This window comes from Aulostomus chinensis, chromosome 7, assembly GCF_037954235.1.
Source record: "Aulostomus chinensis isolate RoL2024-O1b breed Wild chromosome 7, RoL_Achi_v1.0, whole genome shotgun sequence".
NCBI classification, from domain to species: Eukaryota; Metazoa; Chordata; class Actinopteri; order Syngnathiformes; family Aulostomidae; genus Aulostomus; species Aulostomus chinensis.
This window is the reverse complement of record NC_141326.1, coordinates 25,186,519-25,210,791: the sequence shown is the minus strand read 5'-3', so window position 1 is coordinate 25,210,791 and position 24,273 is coordinate 25,186,519. Positions and strand designations below refer to the sequence as shown.

The 24,273-nt window shown below is 42.6% G+C and overlaps 1 protein-coding gene across 1 annotated transcript in view; it reads left to right on the top strand.

Annotated features, from left to right (window-relative positions):
* ppm1h (protein phosphatase, Mg2+/Mn2+ dependent, 1H) overlaps positions 1-22,870 on the top strand; it is a 32,624-nt gene extending 9,754 nt beyond the window's left edge. Inside the window, exons 3-10 of the mRNA XM_086209514.1 lie at positions 2,649-3,005; positions 8,317-8,429; positions 8,636-8,720; positions 8,928-9,046; positions 16,522-16,585; positions 18,808-18,915; positions 20,860-21,011; positions 21,305-22,870. Of these exons, the coding sequence (XP_086065640.1) occupies positions 2,649-3,005; positions 8,317-8,429; positions 8,636-8,720; positions 8,928-9,046; positions 16,522-16,585; positions 18,808-18,915; positions 20,860-21,011; positions 21,305-21,452 (1,146 nt within the window). The 3' untranslated portion in view covers positions 21,453-22,870. The remainder of the gene's footprint in view (positions 1-2,648; positions 3,006-8,316; positions 8,430-8,635; positions 8,721-8,927; positions 9,047-16,521; positions 16,586-18,807; positions 18,916-20,859; positions 21,012-21,304) is intronic.
* Positions 22,871-24,273: the final 1,403 nt, after the last annotated feature.

Here is a 24,273-nt window from a genome sequence, read left to right as displayed (position 1 = left end):
CCTACGATTGTTTGGGGAAAAAAATCAGTTACTGTCGGTTTAATTAAAATCGGAATAATAGGGAATTGTCCTCCTGATGTAAAAGGAGTGAGTCACCTTTTATGAAAAGCCCAGGCTTTTAATTCAACAAGGCTTCCTTCCCTATGTCTGAAACAGCAGGAGTCTTTACAGAGTTGTGACACGGAAGCTCACTGCTGTTCATCAGGCGATTAAACAGATTCAGACTCTTAATTCTCTTCCTGACAACATTCCCTTTATTGCCTCCAAGCTGGGAAAACCAAGAAATAATTGATGTCAATTGCCTGTTGTTTTTTTTTGTTGTTGGTGTTTTGTTTTTTTTACCTCTAATTCTGCTGGCGCTCTGAGGTTCCTGTACTATCTCACTGTTTCATCTAAGTTTTTTCCTGTGTTTCGTAATTTAATTTCCAAAGACAACTAACGGTTACATAAACCAATACTTCTGCTAGAATTTCAGCCCACCAGTTCTTTACTCAGGCCCACTGAGAGCCCACAGCAAACTCATGCAAGTACCACATGACTCACTACTGCAGTGGTACAAGGCCAGTGAGAGTAGCAGTTTGGAGCGTTTCTGCTCGTCTGTGGTGCCTTCATAGGCTCATGCTTGAGCACCAACATGCACCACGGTGTATTTACAGGTGCTAGCAAGGACCTACACTCATGCCCCATCACGCCAAACTGATGCAGGGTCTTGAACCAATGCCCTTCAAGATTTTCTGAACCTTGGTTCTGTCTAGCAAATCAGTCCACGTTCTCAGCGGTTCTGAGCTGAACGATTGGGTCATTGACCCAACAACAAGTGCAACACAAGTCTCACACCCAGGTGAGGAAGGTCAACATGGAAGTTAGCATCTCTATGGGTTCCTGGGGCAAAAAAACAATCAGAGTTTTACTTTGAATCATAGATTATTGCTAAAAATGAACTGTGCGGCAAAACACTATTTTATGAGATTTGCCCTTTTTTTGGTTTTCAAGGTTATCTACACAAATAAGCCCACTTTCTTGATTTGCAAAGTGTAAACTTAATCTTTAGGAGTACAAAGTTATCATTCCGCTGTGATTGAGCAACAGCAAAGATGCAAGACTTGGACGCCATCACAACTCGCATCACACTTCTTCTGTTTTTGACGTTGAAGAATTTCATATCCACGAGACCGTCTGAAGACTTGCTCGGTCACTTGTAGCAACCAGTGTTTTTAAGACGCATAGAAAGCCTTCAAAGTCACGAGTGTGTTTTGTTGTCTTATTAACGTTAGAATCTCTGGAGCCCTGCATAGAAGAGGAAGAATGAGAGCATAATCTGTGTGTGAAGACGTAGGGTGTGTGTGAGCTCACACTGGAGAGTCGACCACCTCAGCAGGCTGCGGAACAACGAGCAACACCACCATCATAGATCGGCGGGGGTTTTTTTTCAGGGTGGCGGTCTACAGGGGCGCAATGAATGAACCGGACGTTACTTTGTAGATCACACAAGCTTCGAAGCACACGGTGCATCATGGCGGGTCTATTAAATCCTGCGCATTGAAATGTTGATGCCAGAGCATACATGAATATTACAGCAGACCCGCTTCAACACTCCGGTGCGTTCAGATCAGAAGACTTCAATGACAATGATTGCATCCCTGCTTCAAATGCAGAAGAAAGGAGCATTCACACAGATATTGGGGGAGTTGTGAGACTTTCGTGACATCTGCGCGAATCGGCTTAACCCCCCCCCCAATAGTACAGCTTCTTATTGCCAGTCGGCCATGATTTGGGACAGATTTAATGTGGGTTTAACTTGTTCAGACAACATAGATTTCTGCTCCGGTCACTGAGACAGTAAACAGTGTCTTTCAAACGTTTAGCTGTGGGACTCATGTTGCTGGTATTCACTGAGGTGGTTTACAGGGCTGACGAATTTTCTCTAAACGTAGAAGACTACTTTCTAATTTAATTCCCCCCCCCCCCCCCTCCACTTACTAAGGTTCATGTTGAAACCTCTCAGCAGGCCCCGGCCACCATGTTAGGAATCACAGGAGTCTATCACAGTGCTGCAAGAAGAAAGGAAGCATTAGATTATCCTGAAATACTGATGAAGGGATGATGAGTCATCACAGTATTTTTATGCCTCTGCACAGCACAGCTGAGGACCGAAGGCGTCATATTTTGAGGTTGTATGTCTGTCACATTCTTGTTTACGTAATAACTCAGAGAACTCCTCGAGGAACTGTCCTCACACTGGGTGCAAAAGTCCATGACGCATTAGTTTTTATTTTGAGGCCGGTTCAGATTCTATTGTTAGATTCTATGTTTCGACATGTGGGGCTTAAAAAAAAAAAAAAAAAATCACCTGTTAAAAGACTAATTTATTATTATGAATTAGACGTAAAAATGATTATTTATGATTTTTTTTAGAATGTTTCAATGAGGAATGAAACCGTGATGTGTATTTCTAGTTGCAGTTAAAGTGACTTTTGCTTTTGATTTAACATGAACGAGGAGATACTCAGAAATACTGTGCAATATTCAGCAATGTTTCTGCTGACTGAAATATTTCACAACTCCTCAAGAAGAATGTAGATTTTTATCCAGCTTTCCTACAGAGATCACTTGTGACACAGCTGACTGACGTGTGTATCTGTACCCAGGACAACCCTGAAGACCTGACCTTCCACTACTGGGCATTATTTGATGGCCACGCTGGGTCTGGGGCGGCGGTTGTGGCCTCTCGCCTTCTCCATCACCACATCGCCCTGCACCTTCAAGAGGTGATGGAGATCCTCTGCACGTCAAACCTCCTGCCCCCAACCTGCTTGGGCGAGGAGACCATCAGTCAACATCTCACCCCCACGTCCCAACGTGCCCTTACCAGAGCCGCATCACTCCGAGGTGCCGCAGGAGCTCCGGGATCCCCGAGCACCCCGCCCACACGCTTCTTCTCTGAGAAGAAAGTTTCACACGAGAGTCTGGTGATCGGAGCCATTGAGAATGCTTTCAAAGACATGGTAAGAGACACGCTACAAAGTTCTCGATAAAGTTTGATGACTTTTAGGCAAACAAGTTTCAACTTTAACTCTCAAAGATTTTCATTCAGTGCTTCGAAAACTAAAAGGATCAGATGGCAGTTTTCTGTACGACACTCAATCCTGTCAATCTGACAGTTTGTATTTAGGTTGATATGCTGTCTGGCATCAGTGCATCATGCCTTAAACATTTGTTTGTGGTCCTTGTTGCCACTATTGAGGTAATATGAGCACCATGATTTGTCTTTTTCGCAGGATTGCATCAAAATAAATAGATTTTTCACCAAACACGGTGGAGGAGAATAGTGTGGACCAAAGCAGAGCTTTGGGACAGACCTTTCTTCAAAAAAACATGTTTCTTGAGATTTCTGGGAGGTTTTCAATCTTAATGGGACCCACCTTGAGTGGCCTAACAATCAGTATTTGGAAGGAAGGTGTAGCCTTAAAAGAAAGAAATGATATTCTGTTTCCGTTTTATTGCCATAGGCTAGAGGCATTATGTTATCAGGTGGTCTCTCCATCTGTACATACTTGATAACCTGATATCTCTGGATAATATTGCACTAACTCATACAACTTGTCAGGTCCAGTGAATTGTGATTGATGGTATTTAACCAGCCAAGTGAAATGGAAATCTCCCTCTCTCTCAGTTTCCTGCTGCTGTTTTACAGAGAGGAGCAGACGTTGCACAAGTATCAATGTGTTATCATCCCGTTTCAAAAAATCCAACAAAGACAAACCTTACAGACGGTGACCATAAAAGTCTCTTAACAAGCAGCGGGTGTCCTCAGGTCGACTTTTATTGCAGGGACAAATATAAAAGAAAAAAAACGTTGACACTAGCGTGACTCACCTCTGTGCTGTCCACCTACATGCTCAGAGGGTTAATATGTCACCTAAGGTTGAGGTGAGGTCACACATTCAGTGAACTCGCCAACAACATACAAATACACGCATTTACACACTGAGAATTCCTTTTAAAATCCATCCTTTGCGTGTTCTCTTCTCAAATTGAAAGCACATGGAGTCAGTTGAGGCTTGGAAGGAGGAGCATTGATCCACTCTTCCCTTCCAAGCGACTGCAGGTCACTCTTACTCCCCATCTGGCTCTGCTCTCAGGGCAAACTTACACTGCGCTTATACTCAGGCCAAGAGATCAAGACCGGAGCCAATCAAAACAGTTTGGGCTGCCTTGCAGGCTTGGACGGGGTGGAGGTCAGAGGTCACTGTCCTCAGTTTCAACATCAGGGTTTGGTAAACACTTTCTGTTATGTTTATCCCCCGCGGTGTTGTGAAAGAGGAATGATCTTGACTTGAGTTCGGGAATTAAAGTCATCCTTCTTGTCCTGATATCAGTGTGGTTTCACAGTGTGTAGAGTTACTATATATCTTATTGATTAAACATTAACTTGGTAAAGATAAGTGCCTTTTAAAACAGGATTTCCTGTTGATTATTACCTGATAAACTCCACTACCTGGCGAAATGTTGACTGTTGATACGTCTCCACCAATTAATTTCTTAATTAGTGCTTTTACTTTTGGTACTTTAAGTATACTTGAATATTTTATTTCATTTATTTATGTATTTAAAATTAAGAATTTTCTTTTTACTTCTAGTGGAGTATTTTTGACATTTTGACTTTGACTTTTTACACAACTAGAAGTAATGAAAAGAAGGGGAAAAAAGTCATGAAGTACTGATGACGATGAGGAAACACTCGACATATGTGATGTAAATGCTGTTATAAAACCCCACCCACCTGGTCATGCCAACAGGTTAGAAGAGACCCAGTAAGTGATCAGTCGGCTTTGCAAGAAGCTCACAACTGTGCTGGAGATCTCCCTCAAGAGGTGCTGATTAGATTAGATTACAGTGTGGAGTAGATCTTGATGGAGGGCTGTGCAGATCAGCCTCATTAAAATATACTGTCACTCAGTACATCCTGCTACTTCCACTGTTTTACCACTAGGTGGCAATGTGTAATTAACTATTTTTACTGAGCCATATCAAGGCCATATACAGGGGTAATTATGCATTGGGATAATTAAACCGTAGTCAAAGAAAAGATTAATAAATACATACCGCTGTTAATATGTACGAAGTAATAGGCCTTTTTAACAGCAGTCATTTTGACATGAAATACATTCATGAAGGTTTCCGTAGCAACATCTGTTTTCATTTCATGTCATTATAGTTTCTTTTCAAAAACTTGTGTTACCTAACCTTTCTTCATCAATGACACGTTTGGTTAATCGATTTTTCTTAGTTTAATACACATTTTATATGTTAAATGTAACATAGTTCCATGTCATGTGATCTAGTGACTCCAAATCAATACTCTATTATTATGATTATTATTATTATTACATTTGACGCCTCTCTTTTCGTATAATTTTAGTGCTTCTTGTTTGATATTTTCATCCATAATTCATAATTATTTGTTTCTTTGTTTCAATAGCTTCCACGTGCCGTTGACTGTTAATGAATAACAGACAGGACTGAACAAACCCAGTAGGACACACCAGTTATAAACCAGCTGCCATCATGGCCCGTTAGTCAGGAGGCTGGAGAACCGGGACAAGTCACCAGTCTTGACACGGAGAAATACAGCAGTTAGTAGTATTTAATCATTCATGCACATAAATGGATATAAATGGAATGATGGTGGTGGGTATTGATTCGCTGCACTGAAGCAGCTTCAATACATTTTCCCCATGATTTTCCCAGGTGTCCTACTTGCCCTCAAATGAAACTGCAACGCCGCTGAAAATGATTGATCTGTGTTAATTACCTGTGTCACCAGTTTTCCATCTTCTACAATTTATTTTTCTGCCACGGCGATTGCCGTCACATCACGCCATGCTTCTGAGGATTGTAATATAAATTAAGTATTCATACAATCAGTAAATAACAGTAAATGAAGACAGCTGGAATCATAGAAAATGTACTAATTATATATTTTTTTATGCGTAAGGGCTTAATGCAAATAAAAAGAGTTTCTTGGACGTGACTTGTAGCTTCCAGGTGACGAGTCTCAGCAACTTGTTCAGCTCCCTCTTCTTCTGTGGCAAAGCTGGTTTGAACATCAATTGAGGTTCCTTGCATCCCCAAATAAATATTTCATGGTTAATAATGAAATTGAAAACAGAAAAACCCTATTAATTAATGTGAATGACCTTTTGTGGCCCACCTGCTATACGTGCATTGTCCACAAGGGGACACCATGAGACTCTCACTTCAGGAAATACACAAGCACACAGAGAGGTATCCATCTTCTATACACCCTCATGCCCCCTGTCTCTTGGGAAATGTGTTGCTTCTTCAAGCAGAGTGTGTGTGTGTGCGTGTGTGTGTGTGTGTGTGTGTGTGGGGGGGGGTCTGTGAATAAGAGAAAGATAGTCCATGCCAACGAGCATCCAATCAAACATACACACCATCTGAAATACACAAAAATATACAAACACACACCCACATGAGTGTGTGTTTCACGCACCCAGCCACACGCACACACATACGCACCTCCTCCCTCTGCACACATATTGTACTCAGATGCACACCACTTCTGTTGTGGATCCACAAATGTACACTGATATTTATCTACACAATGCACACACACACACACACACACACACACACACACAGAGCATCTCTCATCAGAGCACCTAAAATTAATCTACACACACAGTTGTAATCAGATGGAGTTTGTCAGCTGAGTAGCAGAAGGCGATGTGCTCCAGCTGGGGTGAACGTTCCTCATGAGAAAACATGTTAATGGATGGACTCACTGCGTTTGCCAGCATTTTTTGGGCCCTCTCACGTGACTGATGGTGACAAAGAGATGCAAAGGAGGCGCCGGAGGGTCTCTCCATTCTCCCAGAATAACTCGCTGCTTCTGTTATGCAATTGAAGTCCTCTTAGGTGCCAACATTACAGCCACTGAGCAGGAAAGGGTTAAACTACACGTGAGCAGCTCGCCTCACATCCATGTTGCTATTTTGATTAATTCAGCGACAGGTTAATTATTCATTTAATTAATGAAAATTGGTTTTTGAAATCATTTTTTTGTGGTTTAATTAGCATCAAATTAATCTGAGTTAATTAACTGGTATAATAACCAGCAGTCTCTTGAAAATTTCTATTATATCCTTTTAGTTCCCATTTCATTGTGTTGTCCCTTGACCGGCGACACTCCTGATGAATGAATTCATTATGGTTATTTTATATTAGCATCAGGATCCACATTAGCTGATTCCTAGGCAACCAGCTACTCCTCCACAACATTACAACACAGATACCCGAGGCAAGAGAAGAAAATAACTAAAGGTGCAATAATTATAAATGACGATAATGATGATGACAAACACGACACTCTTTTATTGTGTTTTCCAGTTTTTCCTTCTCTCCTCTACAAAATAATTCACAGAACGACTAATAAATCAGCAACATGACCTCGTATCAAATCAGTAGCTTAAAATCAACCTACTAGTCGATGTAGCTCAGATAAATTAAGGAAATTGCCTCACTCCGGTGTCCATCATCAGGAATAATGGATGATGGCAGGTGCGGGCCTGAGCTGGGCCTCCACAGAGATCTTCAGAGTTATTTTCACAGATGGAAATCATTTTCAACCGAAACCCAGTTATCAAATTGGTTTTATTCTCCAAACCGTTTAAAAGACGTGTCAAAGTCACTTATTTTTGTAGTACGGTGATAAGCAGTAACTTCCTTGTTGCTATGGTTACACATAGACCGCACATTACTTTAGAAGGTGAACCGGCAGTTTGAACTAAAGGTGTCAAATATACTTTCAATGGACATTCAACAGCCAATCAGATTCAAGTATTCACCCAGACCTTGGTAGAAGGAGCATCATATTATCACTGGACGCTATCAGTCACTGGAGTAGATTAAAAACAAGATTAAACAGTAGTGGCTGGAAATGGTTCCTTTTTTTTAAACATGCGTTTCCTTTGACAGAATGTAAATTACAAGTCCTGTGTAGAAGTTATTTTCAGGTAATTGGATTTTAGAGGGGATGGAGTCATTATGACATTAACTTCAGATCATAATTAATAACGGCATCACAGTGGATTTCAAGTATCAGGGAATTATTTTACTCATTATCGAGTTCTTATGTAAAAACTGTCTACCTCATGATGGGAAAATCTTTTTGAAGGCTATGATCATTTTAAACTGTGATCAGAATAAAGTAGTGTGGGTGTGTGTGTGTGTGTGTGTGTGTGTGTGTGTGTGTGTGTGTGTGTGTGTGTGTGTGTGTGTGTGTTTCTTTAGGATGTCCAAATAGAAAAGGAGAGGGCAGTCTACAACATCTCCGGAGGCTGCACTGCTCTGGTTGTGGTTAACTTGCTTGGTAAGCTCTATGTTGGGAACGCTGGTGACAGCAGGTGAGAGACACACACACACACACACAAACATGACAGTGACACACACTCACACACACACAACGATGACCAACCCCCCCCCCCCCCAACACACACACGTACACACACACACTGAGCCATCTCCTCCATATTGCTCACCTTTTCGTGCCCTGCAGCCAGCAGCAGCTACAAGCTAAAATTAGCTTGTTTTGTCTGCTCTTTCCCCTCAGAGCTATCATTATCCGGTGCGGGGACGTCATCCCCATGTCAGCAGAGTTCACACCAGAGTCAGAGAGACAGCGATTGCAGTTCCTGGTACGAGAAAAAAGCCTTCATCAGCTTCTTTTAAGCAAGCCCAGCTGTCAGATATTAGCATAGCTGACCTCTCCTCCTGTTGAGACATCAGCTGTGCTTAGTCTTGTTGCTTCTTTTACTCTGCCAGCTTAATAGACTATGGAATTGTTTTTCCTATCCCCCGGGCATGTCAGTCTCCTTTTTCTGTCTCTTTTTTTAATATCAAAGGCCTACATGCAGCCCCAGTTGTTGGGAAATGAATTCACACATCTGGAGTTCCCCAGGAGAGTGCAGAGGAAGGAGGTGGGGAAGAGGATGCTGTACCGGGACTTCACCATGTCAGGATGGTGGGTTGGTCATTGATTCATCTATGACTCAGTTTATCATTGCACCAAAATGCATTTGTTTTCCATCCGTCCATCCATTCCATTCCAAAAGAAAATGTAACCAGCCATCCGTCCATTTTCTACTGTTTATCCTGTGAAGGGTCCTGGGGGGCTGGAGCCTATCCCAGCTGCCTTCGGGGGAGAGGTGGGGTTCACCCTGGACAGGTCACCAGTCCATCGCAGGGCCAACACATATAGACAGACAACCATTCACACTCACAGTCACACCTACGGTCAATTTAGAGTATCAGTCAGCCTCGTCCCCTTTTGATGTCTTTGGACTGTGGGAGGAAGCTGGAGTACCAGAGAGAACCCACACAGGAACAGGGAGAACATGCAGACTCCACACAGAAAGATCCCGTGCTGGAGCCGGGGCTTTAACCAAGAACCTTCTTACTGTGAGGCAACAGTGCTGACCACTGCACCACCGTGCCGCCCTGCATTTGTTTTATGTATTACAAAAACCTCCGCAAGGAGGTTTTAGCTTGCGTATATTTATCTGTCCACAGGATTATGCAGAAATAATGAGGCGGATTTTCACTTAACTTGGTGGAGGGGTGAAACCATGGGCCGATGACGAATCCATTAAAATTTGGGGGAGATGAGTCATGGCGCCACCTGGTTGCAAAAGGAAATTGCAGGGTTTGTTTGGTTTTTTTTTTGTTTTAATACACTTCAGTGTGATCTGCTTGCAGCTTTCATTATAGTCCAAGACTAAAATGTAGCCTTGGTGGAGGTATTCACTCGCTGTGCTTTTGAGTCTCTCATTTGATTTTGGTCAGTCAGGATGTGCGTGTCAGGGAGCCTCGGCTCTGTCCTCCCGCTGGATGATTTACCATTAAACACATTCATTGTGAGGACAACTCTCTCTGTTTTAAACCAGATCAGTGAATGAGTCCTCAGAGAGAAGTGGATGCCAACATCATTTCCGTTAATTTGCTTAAAAAGCTCATTGAAACACTAACTAACTATATTATCTACTTTTAAATTATTTCCTATGCTTTTTCCCCACAGTCAGTGAGATACAGTGTAAATGCACTATTCAGAGCATCACTCTGTAAGTGGCCTTGGCATTTGTGTTAGTGTGTGTGAAAATGAGGGGAGGAAAAACTGTGTGGGCACAGCAAGGCCCTGGTTCTTTGTCTTACTGCAGAGAGAAATGTAAGAAAGGTCAAAGAGATTGAGGACGATGGTGTGGGGGGGGGGGGCATGTTACTGTGGAGAAAGAAGTCTTAAGACGCCAACAGAAATGTGAGAGAAAATGATAAAGGAGTCAAAACGGAGAGAATATAGAAGGGAGAAGGAATGATTGCATCTGCAGCCTCAAGTGTAGGCTGAGTAATTTCTGCTAACTATAGACGTGTTCAGCGTCCATTTAATTTAATGTTGCGATAAGGACTTAAATAACACACTGGAGAGCTGCAAACACTGAATTTCCCCTGCAAAAGAACCTTGAGGAGAATATTAGTCTAAATTCTTGTCAAAAGTAGAGAAGTCGCGCACATCCCATAAACAGGTGCTGGACTCAAAATCAATCTAGAAAGACTAAAAGAAAAAAGAGGAGTCCGGACACTTCAGCTCCCTTTTTGTGCATATATTTTTTGCTTTTTGGTTGTGATGTCCTCAAATATATGCACAAACGGGAGCTGATGTGTGCGGACTCTTCTTTTTTCTTTTTGTCTTTCTAAATTCTAGTCAAAAATTTCTCATCTCTGTAAGATGAGGAGATTTATTTTGAAGACAATATCAATATATTTCACTTGCCATGACATTTTGCTTACTGCACTGACAAATTATCTGACTGTCTACAAACATACACAACACACAAAAAAGTCAGCAGGATGTAATGAGGTTTTTTTGATTAGTAATGAGATCAATATGCTAGCTTTTAGACAGGTCTTTTCGGTTGCATATGCATCAATAACACATGATTGAATTGGTTAAATACCGTTGCGCGGTTGTGTGCTTTTACTTGAGTAACATAGATTTTCCCATCACTATGAAACTCAGGATAGTATTAGCAGAAAATGTCATCGAAGGCGGCTGAAAGGGTCATGTTTAATGTCAGGGAGGTATTTGATGATGATGATGATCGCGTGGAGGGTAATCGCCTGACTACGGCTTTACAAAGTTTTACCAAAAAAAAAAGTAGCGGCTCATGATCGTTCCCTTAGCATCTTCATCGTTTTTTTTGTCAGTCTACTGGAGCCTCAGAGTTGTTCTGTTACTTTCATAGAGTTTAAGTCCAGTCGCAGATGAAGGTGTCACTGATCAAATGCTCTCAGCGCAACCTGAGCTTTTTCAGTATTCATTCTGCTGTTATTACATTATGATATTAGGCCTTCTCCAACCATAAACTGACACAATCAGAAATAGATACATAAATGAATCAAGAAACACATTTACATGCTATTAAATGTTAATTTTATTAAATACTGTAAATACTTGCAGGTATTTAATGTAATTTACTTAAGAATTGATCTTTCTGTTCAGACAACTGTTAGGGTTAGTTAGTTAGTTAGTTAGTTTGTCTCTGCTGCCCTCAAATGTCCCAAAAATAAAACTTCAAATACAAATTCTTCAAATCCAAAATATCTGATTTGATGATCACTCATAATATTTGTGAGGTTATATCTTGTTTGTTGTATCTAACTGTTTGTTAGCTACTATTAGTAGTAGTAGTAGTAGTAGTAGAGGGTGTTATTTTGTTGACATGTCCCATAAAAATCATATATTATGGTAAATATTTCAATTACCATGCAGTAACTAGTAAATATCACAGAGTAACAAAGTACAACCCTCCTCTCAGGAGGTGTGTTTTCACTCACTTATTTTACACTCACATCGAAGTTATCTCAGATTTAAAGAACATCTTTTCATGATCCAGTCCAGCCCTGGATTTCCACTGGTGTGCAAATGAAAAGGGTTGGACTGAAGACCCACCATCAGGTGAACGGGACGTTTTGTGACGCCACCTCTTTGCTTCTGCGTGCACCTACTGGACACAGAACTGTCAGCCTGTCAAATACCTGCTTACTGTTTCACCACTGCAGAACACCGGTGATGTTTTTTTTGTTTTTTTCCATCTCTTTCTGCTCATAACCCAATGCTGCTTGTTTCACCCGGATTAAGTCAGTGTCTAAAATTAGTCCTCTCTCGGCCTGCGCGGGCGTCAGGGTGTGACTTAACTGTGTCAGCCTGTATAGGTGCAGTTCAGGCGCTTTATAGCTGCAGAGGATCATTTTTAATGTCTCCACAGCTTTCTGTCTGCACTCACTTGTCTGTATGTGTACCCTATGTTCCCACATGCTGTGTGTGTGGGTGTATGCTAGCATCCAGTTCCCTCAAAGGCATCCGTGATCAAGGCCACACTAATGAAGACATACAAGCCTGCAGCCCACCCCTCTCTATCTTCTTCCTTCCTCGCTTCCTTTACCTTCTTTTACTTGGCCAGTTGGATCGGAGTGTTAACCTGCTTTGGTGCTACAAAACTGTAATGGTGTGTGACAGGTGCTTTTGATTTTGAGATGTCCTGGAGTGACAGATGTTGAGTCTTTCTATAACTGCAAGAAACCTCCATACGTGGGCCTTAAATGGGTTAACTTATAGCCTAGCGTCTGAGATGACAGAGCTTTTGAGATGACAGACATCTGCTCTGCTGAAAAGCACCTCACTTAATCTGAGCCTTCAGATCCAAGCAGTGCTTCCTTTTCCTCCCATGAAAAGATTCTGAATGGTATTGATGCTGCACGAATGTATGGGGCGCTGAAAGCAGAGATCAAAGATGGCAGGATGGCAGACAGAACGACGGAGATCAAAGTCAGGGAGGACTTGTGAAGTCACACAAGGACCCGCAGACAACAAGCATTGCAATCAATAAAGGGGCGGGGCATGTTGTTTTAAGTCAGCGATTAAAGTCAGAATGCCAAGATCAATGAGACAGATCAAGATGTGGAGTTGAGTGGCTTAAAGGGACAGTTCATCCAAAACCTTTAATTCAGTCATAGTCGCCCTCGTTCTGATGGAAGGTCAGGTGATGATTTTTAGTCATCAAAAACTGCTTCACAAGAGAGGGCGATACAGTAATCTCCAAAAAGCTCACATGAATGGTGTCAAGTTTTGAAACACGAGAACATATTAAAACCATTCTGCTCGTCCGATGTAAACCAAGCATCCTGAATCCTCATGACATGCCGTGGACAGGTCACCAGTCCATCTGGGGCCAACACATATAGACAGACAACCATTCACACTCACAGTCACATCTACGGTCTATTTAGAGTCTGGATTAACCTCGTCCCTTCTTGATGTCTTTGGACTGTGGGAGGAAGCTGGAGTACCAGAGAGAACCCACACAGGAACAGGGAGAACATGCAGACTCCACACAGAGAGACCCCGTGCCCGAGCCAGGGCTCGAACTCGAAACCTTCTTGCTGTGAGGCGACAGTGCAAACCACTGCACCACCGTGCCGCCTCTACATGCCAAGTTGTTTTGTAAAATGCAGATGGCATTTTTTTTAACCTCAGTAAAACAAGGTGTCATGGCTGGCAGCTACAGCAACAATGAGTCTTTAATTCTGTAACTCATTTTTGGGTAAACTGCCCCTTTAAGAAGTCAACTAGAAAAATAAGGAAAAGGACAGGCGAGAAGGAGAAAAGATTGAATTGAAATAGATGGAAGTGAAAAAATAAAGAAAATGGAAAGCCGGGTACTAAAAGATCACATTTTTAAAAAAGATGTGTGTGTGTGTGTGTGTGTGTGTGTGTGTGTGTCTCTCTCTCACACAAGAGGCCAAAGATAAATGGCAGTAAGTGGTGTTGTGGCTGCTCATGTCTACTTGTGCGTCTGTCCTCCTTCTGTTCCAGTGGTCACTGAAGGAGAGAGGAGGGAGGACAACACACACTTTCATCATTGTCTCTGCCTTTCCCTCCTCTGCTCCTCCTCCTCCTCTGCATCTCCCTCTCTATCTCCACTATGTCTCTGTAGCAGTATAAGTAATGCCTACATCTTCCATCTATCATTGGGTGGCTGCCATTAACTCTGGCCTGCCTTTGTTCCGGAAAGCGCCATCCAATCTATGAAAAGCCTGTCAAGGTTGGCCAAAAAGTTTAATTGAACCCAACTGTCAAGTGCGCCAATTTGTCTGACTCATCTGGTGCTGACAATGTCACCTCAAAGTTTCTCAACAAGTGTGTGTGTGTGTGTGTGTGTGTGTGTGTGCGCGCGCGCGCGTGCGCATGTGCGCGTGCATGTGTGTCTGGTAAAGCCTGTGTGTCTGGCCAAACACCACTTGAATGCAGAAGTGCTGCTTGTGCAGGTTCCTCAACACTTTCCTCCAGGGAGCCGGCCCCCAAGAGCAGGTTTTCATCCAAGACATCTTTGAAATGATAACAAACTGAAATGGCAGTCAGGATCTGTTAAATCTGCTACTCAGGCGATAGAGCGTGCTGGAGCTAGCTAGCCCCTGTAGCTGTTTACAGGGGTCGTAAACAGAATTGGGGTAATATTACATTTCCAAACATTACCTTGTGCTGGTTGTTCCTTTCCCTGTGCCTGATGGGTGGATCCATGTAAACCACCAACCCCTCACTCACTTGTATCCCACAGCACATCCCTACCTGCATGCAGGTTCTTAGGCATGTCTAATCCAGCCCTGCTCTTACTGCGAGAAGGCAGGTTCCGTTTGTTTGGTTTTTTTCTTGCGCTTCACGTCAGGAATGCCATATGATAGAAAGTAGCATGAATGGCAATGACAGTGTGTCGGTTGTTACTGTTAATATCTTTTACTAAATGCTGACTGAACGCAAATGGATTCATTTATGGCCAAGATGACAAAAATTCACAGAAGATGCCGGTCGGAGCCAAAGCTTATAATTACCCTCTTTAGTCTGCAGTTAGTTGGCCTGGAACCGGATGCCCGTCAAAAACTTTTCCCATTATAGACATTAGTGGGTGTTGGTAAGTGAAAAAGGGGGTTGTAAGGTGACCCACCTCACAAACCCACCACGCACAGCTGTTTGTCAATAAACTGTGAGGTTGTCACACCAGAAAACTGTAATAATCTAGCGTTACATTAGCAACATTAACAATTCATTAATTTAATTCAGATGTAGGGTTGTCAGGCCAGACAATAGATATACATGAGTTTGCGGGGCCCCCTAGTGGATGCAGGGCCCTTGGCAGCCACTTCTGAGCTGGACTGGCTCCGCCTACAACATCAGACTGCTGCTGGAGAGGTTTTTCCAGGCCATGAACATTGCAAACATGAGTGAGGAAACACTTGGACAGACTGTTATTTCACACTACATCTCTCCGCTTAGAAAACTCTCACACTGCAGACTGTATTTCTGTGTTTGTGGGCCGTGAACACACTGATCGTCCTCACTCTCTGCACCCTCTGAAAAAAGCGCTGAGCCCAGCAGTATCGCGCTCGCCTTAGGCGGAAACATATGGTCTCTCTGAGTGGAACCAGCAGTAATGTAAAAACCATCCTCGTCCCTGCTAATCTGCTTCACAGCAGCTGACATACTCAATGTACTCTATATCAAGGTGTGTGCTGGCCTGGGTTCACAAATAACACTGCAGGTCTCTTCAAGACAACATGTTTGACTACTAAACTCACATTTTCTCTTCAATACTGTCAGAAAATATGTAATTTTTAGATATGATGCCTCAATTTTCTCCAGTGCAAATGCTAATGTAAACCTGTGCTGGTACGTTATTTGACGGAGGTCAGGACTGTGGCATCATTAGAAGCCAGATTTTATATTCCTCGCACTTGGTGTGAGATGAGAAAGGAAAACTTTCTCTTGGCAGCTCCTGTGGAAAACGGCTACAATTTTTTAATGTTTTATGGTCTAGTGACATAGCTGTTCCTCTGAAAAAGAGTATAGTTGGAATGAACAAGAGTGCCTGACTTTTCCACTGCAGGTTTCTAAGCAGAAAGGGTGAAAAGTGTATCCTAAGACTTGGCATGAATACATACTGTATTATGCAGTCTTTCTCCTTGTACTGCAGCTCTGTCTGGTCCCAGTCTGAAGATTGTCAATTATTCATTAGTCGGGGAAGTTTAAACACTGCTCTGAGAGCTGGGGAATGTGAATGTGGATACTCTTGCATCATTCAGCTGTTTTGCAACCAGACCTTCAGATACAGACATGCATGTACACTCACTTGCACATTGCAGACATTCACAAAAAAAAAACCAACAGGAAGCTAAGATTGTCTCTTATGTCCACAGACGTCTCTCCCTTTGTCATGAGGGAGACTTTTACAGGATGAGGGAAATATGCTAAGACTCTGCATGTGTGGATCCGTCTTTACCCAGCATCCTCTCTCTCTCCTGCTATGCCTCAGTAGCAGGTCCTGATGGGGACGCGTAGCTACCTGCCACGAAACCAGAGACGTCCTAAAGTGTCCTCCTTCCTCTTTGCAGGGCGTATAAAACCATAGAGGATGATGACCTGAAGTTTCCCCTGATCTACGGCGAAGGGAAAAAGGTATGTGTCTCCATGGCTGCTGAGTTGCTCTCTACGCCTTGTGCACCTTGTCTGTAATGAAAACTCACCAGGGTTCCATCACTAGGATCCCCCCCCCCACACACACACACACACACACACACACACACACACTCACACACTCCTCTTTGTCAGCGTGTTTAGCAGCCAGGCAATTGGGGAAAAGTATTCCTGGCCTTTTCTGGAAGGATTGCCTTCCTCCACCTACCTACGGTGGAAAGAATATCTCTCGTCTAATGGATTTTTGCTTTTATGCCCCTCAACGATCCAAGTTTTTATTACAGCCAGACACCAATTTGACGGCGACAATATGATGAAAGTCAGTGGATTTGCATGTAAAGTTGCAAGCTCATTTAATTGGCCTGCATTTTTTTGTCCCCGTCTTCGAGAGCTGGGGCAGAGTGGATTTATTGATGGAGGGTAGGTGGCGGATGCCCCCTAACAGCTGGTCGCAATTTTTCTTTCTTCCACTTGACCTTTTGTGTAACGTAGCCAACAAGTTAGTTGCCGGTGAACAAAGAAAAATGAACAATTTCCCAGCACAGGCCAGAAATGCATTGTTTTTGTTGCTCTAGCGCCCACTGTGATGATGCTTCCTTGACTGTGCAGTGTTCGATTTACGGGTGAAAAACCACAGCGGGATCCGCAGAACATGCAGAAGGGCCATTTGGGGCCAGCTGAAGTGTACACATGCCGGGGGAAACTGCTTTCCTGTTGTATTAACTCTGTTTCAAGTTCGGAGAGTTTGATTTAGCACAGTTTTAACCGTACCCACATGTACTTTAAAAGTCCAGCTCTAGTCCGCCTAACACAATAAACTGACTAACATCATGTAAATGTGCTCGTTGACACAGAACGTGACATATGTTATTTAGAGGTAATTGTCAGTGTTTTGACTCCAAACGCAAAAGAAAAGGTCACAAGCCCAGCACACAGCTGATGACCTTTTTTCTCTCCCTCGGTGATGTTGTTCATGGGGCGGTGTGCAACTTGTCTTTGTTGCATTGAAAAGGTCACAAAGGGAAGATAATGGATCTGAATATGTTCTCACTGTTTTACTATTAAACACAGACAGTGTACTGATGTTTGACTGATGAGTGGGGCAGATGTCACCCCACTGCCTGCCACCACATGAGGGTCTACCCCTGCACAGTCGGCCGTGCCCATGTCGCGCCTTCTCCCTTTGAAGTGAGGCATGGAGATAGATGGCTAGATAGAGCGGGGGGTGGGGGGGACTTTGTGTGTGAGAGAGGAACGCCAGAGTACTTCAAAGCCCGCCGCGCAGCCTGCTAGGCCTCAATGCTCAACAGTTAATCCCAGGATGTTTCCCCTTCTCTGCCGGAGGAGCTTTGCCACCACTTTGAAACACTCTCCTTTCTCTCCACCTTTCTGTCTCCGTCTCCCTCTCTCTCTCTCTCTCTCTCTCTCTCTCTCTCTCTCTCTCTCTCTCTCTCTCTCTCTGTGTTGTCTGTGCTGAATACTGATCCAGTCTCATACCTGCCAGGCCATCTCAATCGCTCCCTCGCTCTCCTACTCCTCTCCCTCGTCTGCATGTGCTATCGTTTCTCATATGCTGAACAGTAGATTCAATTAGCCCAGTTCCCCAGTCTGGTGCCAGTAGCCATTTTTAGAGGCCGTGGTGGCAATTTGTGCAGACAGTGAGACTCAAAATGAATTTTTGCACAGCTTACAAATGAGTTTGATAGCATCAGGGGCTTTGGGAATGATCGTTAAGCACACACAAAGGTGGAAGATGCAGACAATGAGCTTGTGTTTATTCGTCTAAATGCTGCTCATCCATCCGGATATAAATTTCCACTGGAAGTCGCTTTTATTCCTCAGTGAATTGTCACTAGGAACACGTCATACAGGGAAAGACTTTACATTGATCGGTTTTAGTCGCGAAGTAGACTCATGGAGGTGTTCAGGTTTGAAGTGTTTGAATCTCCTGGCCATAGTTGCTGTTAAATTCAAGGAACCTTCTTGATCCAAACGCTAGAATATGTTACTAAATCCTACACATGGCCCCTTTAATCTATAACTGCACTCTCTTAAAATCTACGTCTTATTTTCTTAGTTTCTTGGGTTTAAGCATGACGGCCATCATCAAAAGTAATATTAATAATGTTTAGTAAGTGTCTTGGATGTGTCACAAAAAAATAACAGTTGTGCTTCAAACGCAACTGGTGGATTCTTCTTTGCAGGCTCGCGTGTTGGCCACCATCGGGGTCACCAGAGGTCTCGGGGACCACAGTCTCAAAGTACACGACTCCAACATCTACATCAAACCCTTCCTTTCCTGCTGTCCAGAGGTAGGTTTCACTCGATTATGGTCCTCCCATCCTTCATCAAGCTACAGGCGTAACACGGTGATGGATGTGGAATTGGATACCACACGTGATGTGGTTGGAGTGCTCTGCTTCTCCCACGTCCTGCCATCAGTTTCAACCTGTGACAAGATGGTCTGTTGTGTTCATGGATATGTACCGTCTCATATCAATCGCAGGCTCGTGAATCTTGTGTATTGTGGCAGAATTTGTGATCCTGGCAAATGTCCTGCCATTGATTGAAGAATAAAATATAGTATTAGGAAGAAACTTGCCATTTTCATCCTCAGGAACCAGCATCAACCTTTTTTTCTTACCCCCGCTTCTCAAACTGTGACTTCATTATAATCCCAGAAATGCGTCTCTCTCTCTAGGAGTGATAAACTGCAGTATTTTATCGATAATTTCCCATTTGATTTACCTCATAACCTTAACCATTTTTGCTAAAATGGGAGCACAAAGGCAATAATGTTAAAATGCCTTTAGCCATTACTGCGTGGTCAACGTGCACATTAATATTCCCCACCAACTACCGCTCTCAGACGAATCCCTTGATCTTGAATTCATTGTCCTTTTGAGTTCAGTCATAGTTCAGCATCTTTTTAAAGTCTTATTTCTAATCGGAGATACTTGCAGCCACTGTTGTTGCATATAGCATGATTAGCTTATATAAGACTGTGACATGCTGTCACTGAGCATGGGGGCAAATAAGGAGGTCTCCTAAAAATAATGGCTGGTGACGGATTACATATAAAAAGGTCCTGAGTCATTGATCATGGGTATCGTGATCAAATGCCACAGTCAGCCCTCAGCCTCACTCCTCTACTCTCCTGATTTGAGCTTGACTGGAATCACAAGGTTTATCAGGACACGGGGACTCATGATGCATATTGAGCTCTTTGTGAAATTGTGGTTACCCTGGTTTTCCCGGTAAGTCGCCGTCTCCACTGAGAAGAGACGACTCCCCCCTGGTAGCACAGGGATTAACTTGAATATTATTTGTATTGGAGGCCACTGCGTCATTGTCGGAAACGTGCAATAATATCACTTCACTCACTCCACTCGTGTATAGCCAGGAAAAGACTGCTGCTGTTATCAGCACAGGTTTGCTAGAGCGCCAGTTGCAGGGGAGTTGAGCAGCGTTTTGCTTTTTGTTATCAAAAAAGAAGTAAAGAAGTCTACGAACCCCCCTTTCACTTCTTTCTTCCTAGTCACTATATCTATCTAAATGTCTTTAAAATGCATTGGTAAATGCCAGTAAATTAACAAGTTATTTAAAAACATTTACCAGGAAAGAACATATCTGAAAGTTAGAAACGGGAATATTATACCTTCAGAAAATTATTAAATATTTACGATATTAGACTTTAATCTGAGTGGTGCAGTGGTCAGCACTGTTGCCTCACAGCAAGAGGGTTCGGGGTTCAAGCCCCGGCTTGGGGACGGGATCTTTCTGTGTGGAGTCTCCATGTTCTCCCTGTTCCTGTGTGGGTTCTCTCTGGTACTCCAGCTTCCTCCCACAGTCCAAAGACATCAAGAGGGGACGAGGCTGATTGATACTCTAAATTGACCGTAGGTGTGGCTGTGAGTGTGAATGGTTGTCTGTCTCTGTGTGTTGGTCCTGTGATGGACTGGTGACCTGTCCAGGGTGAACCCCACCTCTCCCCCGAAGGCAGCTGGGATAGGCTCCACCCCCCAACAGGATAAACAGTAGAAAATGGATGGATGGATGGTTACATTTTCTTTTGTTGTTATCCTGAGCTTGCTTTTCAGTAGTTTCACCCCCACCCACAATTTAGCTAGAATTCCCACAATGCATCACTCTGTAGGAGCATACTGGAGTGTGCCGGTCTATCTCCACTCTCTCTCAGTTCTTGGAGGACTTGCAGTGAACTTGCATTCAGCAGTTCCCTTTCCCTTCACCCTCAGGTCAGAGTTTACCCTTTGGCGCAGTTTGAACATGGAGCTGATGATATTCTTGTTCTGGGAACTGATGGCCTATGGGACGTCCTCTCCAACCAGGAAGTAGCAGAGGCAGTCACCTGTTTCCTGGCTAACTGTGACCCCGATGACCAGCACAGGCAAGTTTGCTCTTCACATATCTGCAGCCAAAAAAAAAAAAAAAATTCAGGGTTGAACTTCCTCTCACCCTTGTCTTTTTTTCGGAGGGGATAAATGTTGTTATCTTGTAAATTATGCAAATTTCCAAACATGTAGATAAGTCATTTAGCTGATGTCAAGACTCGAAATCTTTTTTTTTTTGTTGGAATGTTCACTTTAACATTTAAAGATAATGTCATTAGCTGCAGGCTGACTCATCAGTTGAGATCATTTGTCACCGTATTGTAAATCATTCTATCTTTTGTAATGTCAGGTACACAATGGCAGCTCAAGACCTCGTAATGAGAGCGCGCGGCGTGCTGAAAGATCGAGGCTGGAGGATATCCAGTGACAGGTTAGGCTCTGGAGACGACATCTCTGTCTACATCATTCCCCTCGTGTACGGCAACAAACAGAACTAAACAAATTACAACCACCACCGAAACTAAAGCCCGCCTTGACCATCCAACTCCACCCTTGGATTTTCCCTCATCCCTCGTGCTCTTTTAAGTGCTTTAGTGGGGACTTTCTCCTTTTCTGAGGATGTTATTCCGATTCGTCTTGATTATACCTTCTTTTTTTTCCCTGGGTGCTGGAGAAGTTGTATGTCCCTCCCAAACTTGATTTTGGAGCAACGCTCAAGGCCGAGAGCACGGACTCACATTGATGAGATGATGTTGCACATCTCAGGTCTTGTTCTTACTAACTAATGCACACTATATATAAATGTGTAAATATTCCCAAGGCTGTAAGACTTGGATAAATGTTTTATCTGAACAGCTGTACAGTGTTTAAAACTTAAGACTGACACCCTGGACACGATGAGTCACTCTCTGTTCCATGAAGGCTTGTAGTTAGTCATTTGTGCAATTTTTAGCCTTTTTTTTTTAAAAAAAAAGAAAACACTTGAGTCTTCTCTAGATGTTGGTTTGTTGTTGTTGTTGTTCTTGCAGCTGCTATATTTGTTCATTTGCCCCCCCCCTCCATGTATTACAACACTGTACTTACTAAGGAAAACGGTTTCCTTTTAAAGATGAAGAAACACATTTCTGAAGAAAACGCTGGTGTCACTTAAACTGGACCCTTTCAGCGTCTCCAGCTCCGTGTTCCCTGAACTCCATTTTCAGGAGGAGAACCAAACAAGTCTTTCTGTTGCATCTACCTCATTATTTTCTTCCTTTTACCAATTTGTGGTATTTAAAGAATGGTGTGCACCGTGAATCGACAGCCGCTACGCGTGCCATTATTCTTATCTACATTTCTTACTCTTAACTCTTTTTACATTGAAGATTTGGATTTTTTTTCTTAGAAATGCGCTGAAGCAAAAAAAAAACAAAAACAAGAAAAAACAAAACAGCTGTTTGATGAGTAGTATTCAAGTGTAAACTCTATTGTTGTCATGCATGCACACATTTTACATTTAAAGAATAAATTAGTATTTTCTCTTGATATAAACCCTTGGCTGTGGATAGCAGGCATCTCTTACAGAGGGGATACCTCTGATTTTAAAATAGATCAATTATATATAAAGGCAGTTAATGAGTTAAAGAGGCTAATCCTGACAATCACTGCTTTAACCTGATCCACTTGTGTCTCACCTGTTGTCCACTTCTAGTTTTCAGCCTTGATTCATCGTGCACAAACTCATTTAAGTGGCTTAGGCTTGTGCAACATGATTGATTTAATTTAAATGTAAAAATGTAAATAATTCTTTAAGGGGACAATTCCTTTCTGTTTCTGGAAGTTATACTGAAACAAAATATGTCATTTTTACTGTTTTGAAACCTAGGATCAGTAAAAAAAACAAAAAACTTCTTTTTCTGCTTTATTAAAAAAAAAAGAAGACCATTTGTGTCTGAGTTCTTTTTATCAGAGATGTGTGTCATCACGTGGGTAACACATCTCTTTATGAAAGGGTGGTGGACCAGATGCTGATGTTGCTGCCTGAGTGGCGGGTCAGCGCAGGGGTCCCTCAGACCTGCACCGGTTAAACATGGAGTCAAATGCAGTTTGTTCTGATTATTCAAACTTTAAATGTTGCATTGAATTGTGGGTAAAATGAGCCTGGCAACGGTGACATGCTCCACACTGATGGTCAAGTGTGGCACTACACTTCGCTCGGCTTCCTCCTAATGACGGTCCCTGGGCCCCTTGGATTCCATGTTAAAAAGAACATTCTGAAAAAGCTATTAAATAAAGACATCGTACACAATAAAAAGCTACTACTTCTGCACTAAAATATTCATGTAATACTTAGGAGACCATAAAATGCAATGAAGAAGAGGCCTGCCTTATATTTCTTGACTACTACCAACAGTAGAAGACTGATTTTGAGTCCCTGGGTTACTTGACAGGGAAGCTATTAAAAAAAATGTATTAATTCTGCACACAGGAAAAAAAAATCATGTAAGATTTAGGAGGCAATAAAATGTAATAGAAAGGAGTGTGTTCTCTATTTCTAGTTTTGTGCTAATAGCTGGTGCCGATTTGGAGTCCCAGGATCACATGACACAGAAGCTACCGAAAAAAAAGAAAACTCTACTTTATTATAGGATAGAAACTATTGCTTTAGCACTAATAAAGTCCATGTAAAATGTAGATGGGGGGGGGGGGGGGCAATACAAACAGGTTTGCCCTGTGTTTTTTGTCCACTTTTTCTAACTGGTGCTGATTTGGCGTCCCTGTCGTCATTTAAACTGATACAAAATGGAAGCAAAAACAAAAGTGTCACATTTAAATTTGTGTCACAAACCCAGAATTTGATCAGTAGAAGATGAAATGTTCCTTAAATCATTTCACATGGACTGAGTTCCCCTGATAACCGATGGACTGGAACAGTGTTTTGGATCCAGGATCTACGATTTGATCCGGATCACCTCCAAAAGGAAGCAGTTTGTTCCTTGTAATATTTTTCCATCAAATCTCATTAAAATCTATCCGTTCGTTCAAAATAAATGCTCCGGCAAAATAAATGCTATGTTAAACAGATTTGCTCCCAAATGTAATGAGATCATCATTTCCTCATGCAACACACCCCTGCCATGTTTTATAAAAATCAGCCTGCACAAGTTTTGCTCAGGAGACAACATTACCCCCCCCCCCCAGTAACTCATTAGTTGCTACACTGCTGAGGTCGTCAGTATCAACCTGTCGATTACATTTTGTCTCTGGAAGTTGAAAAGTCAAATCTAAGTTACCCTAAAGAAGTAAGGCAAGGACAAGGCGTGCTTGAATGGAAATTCT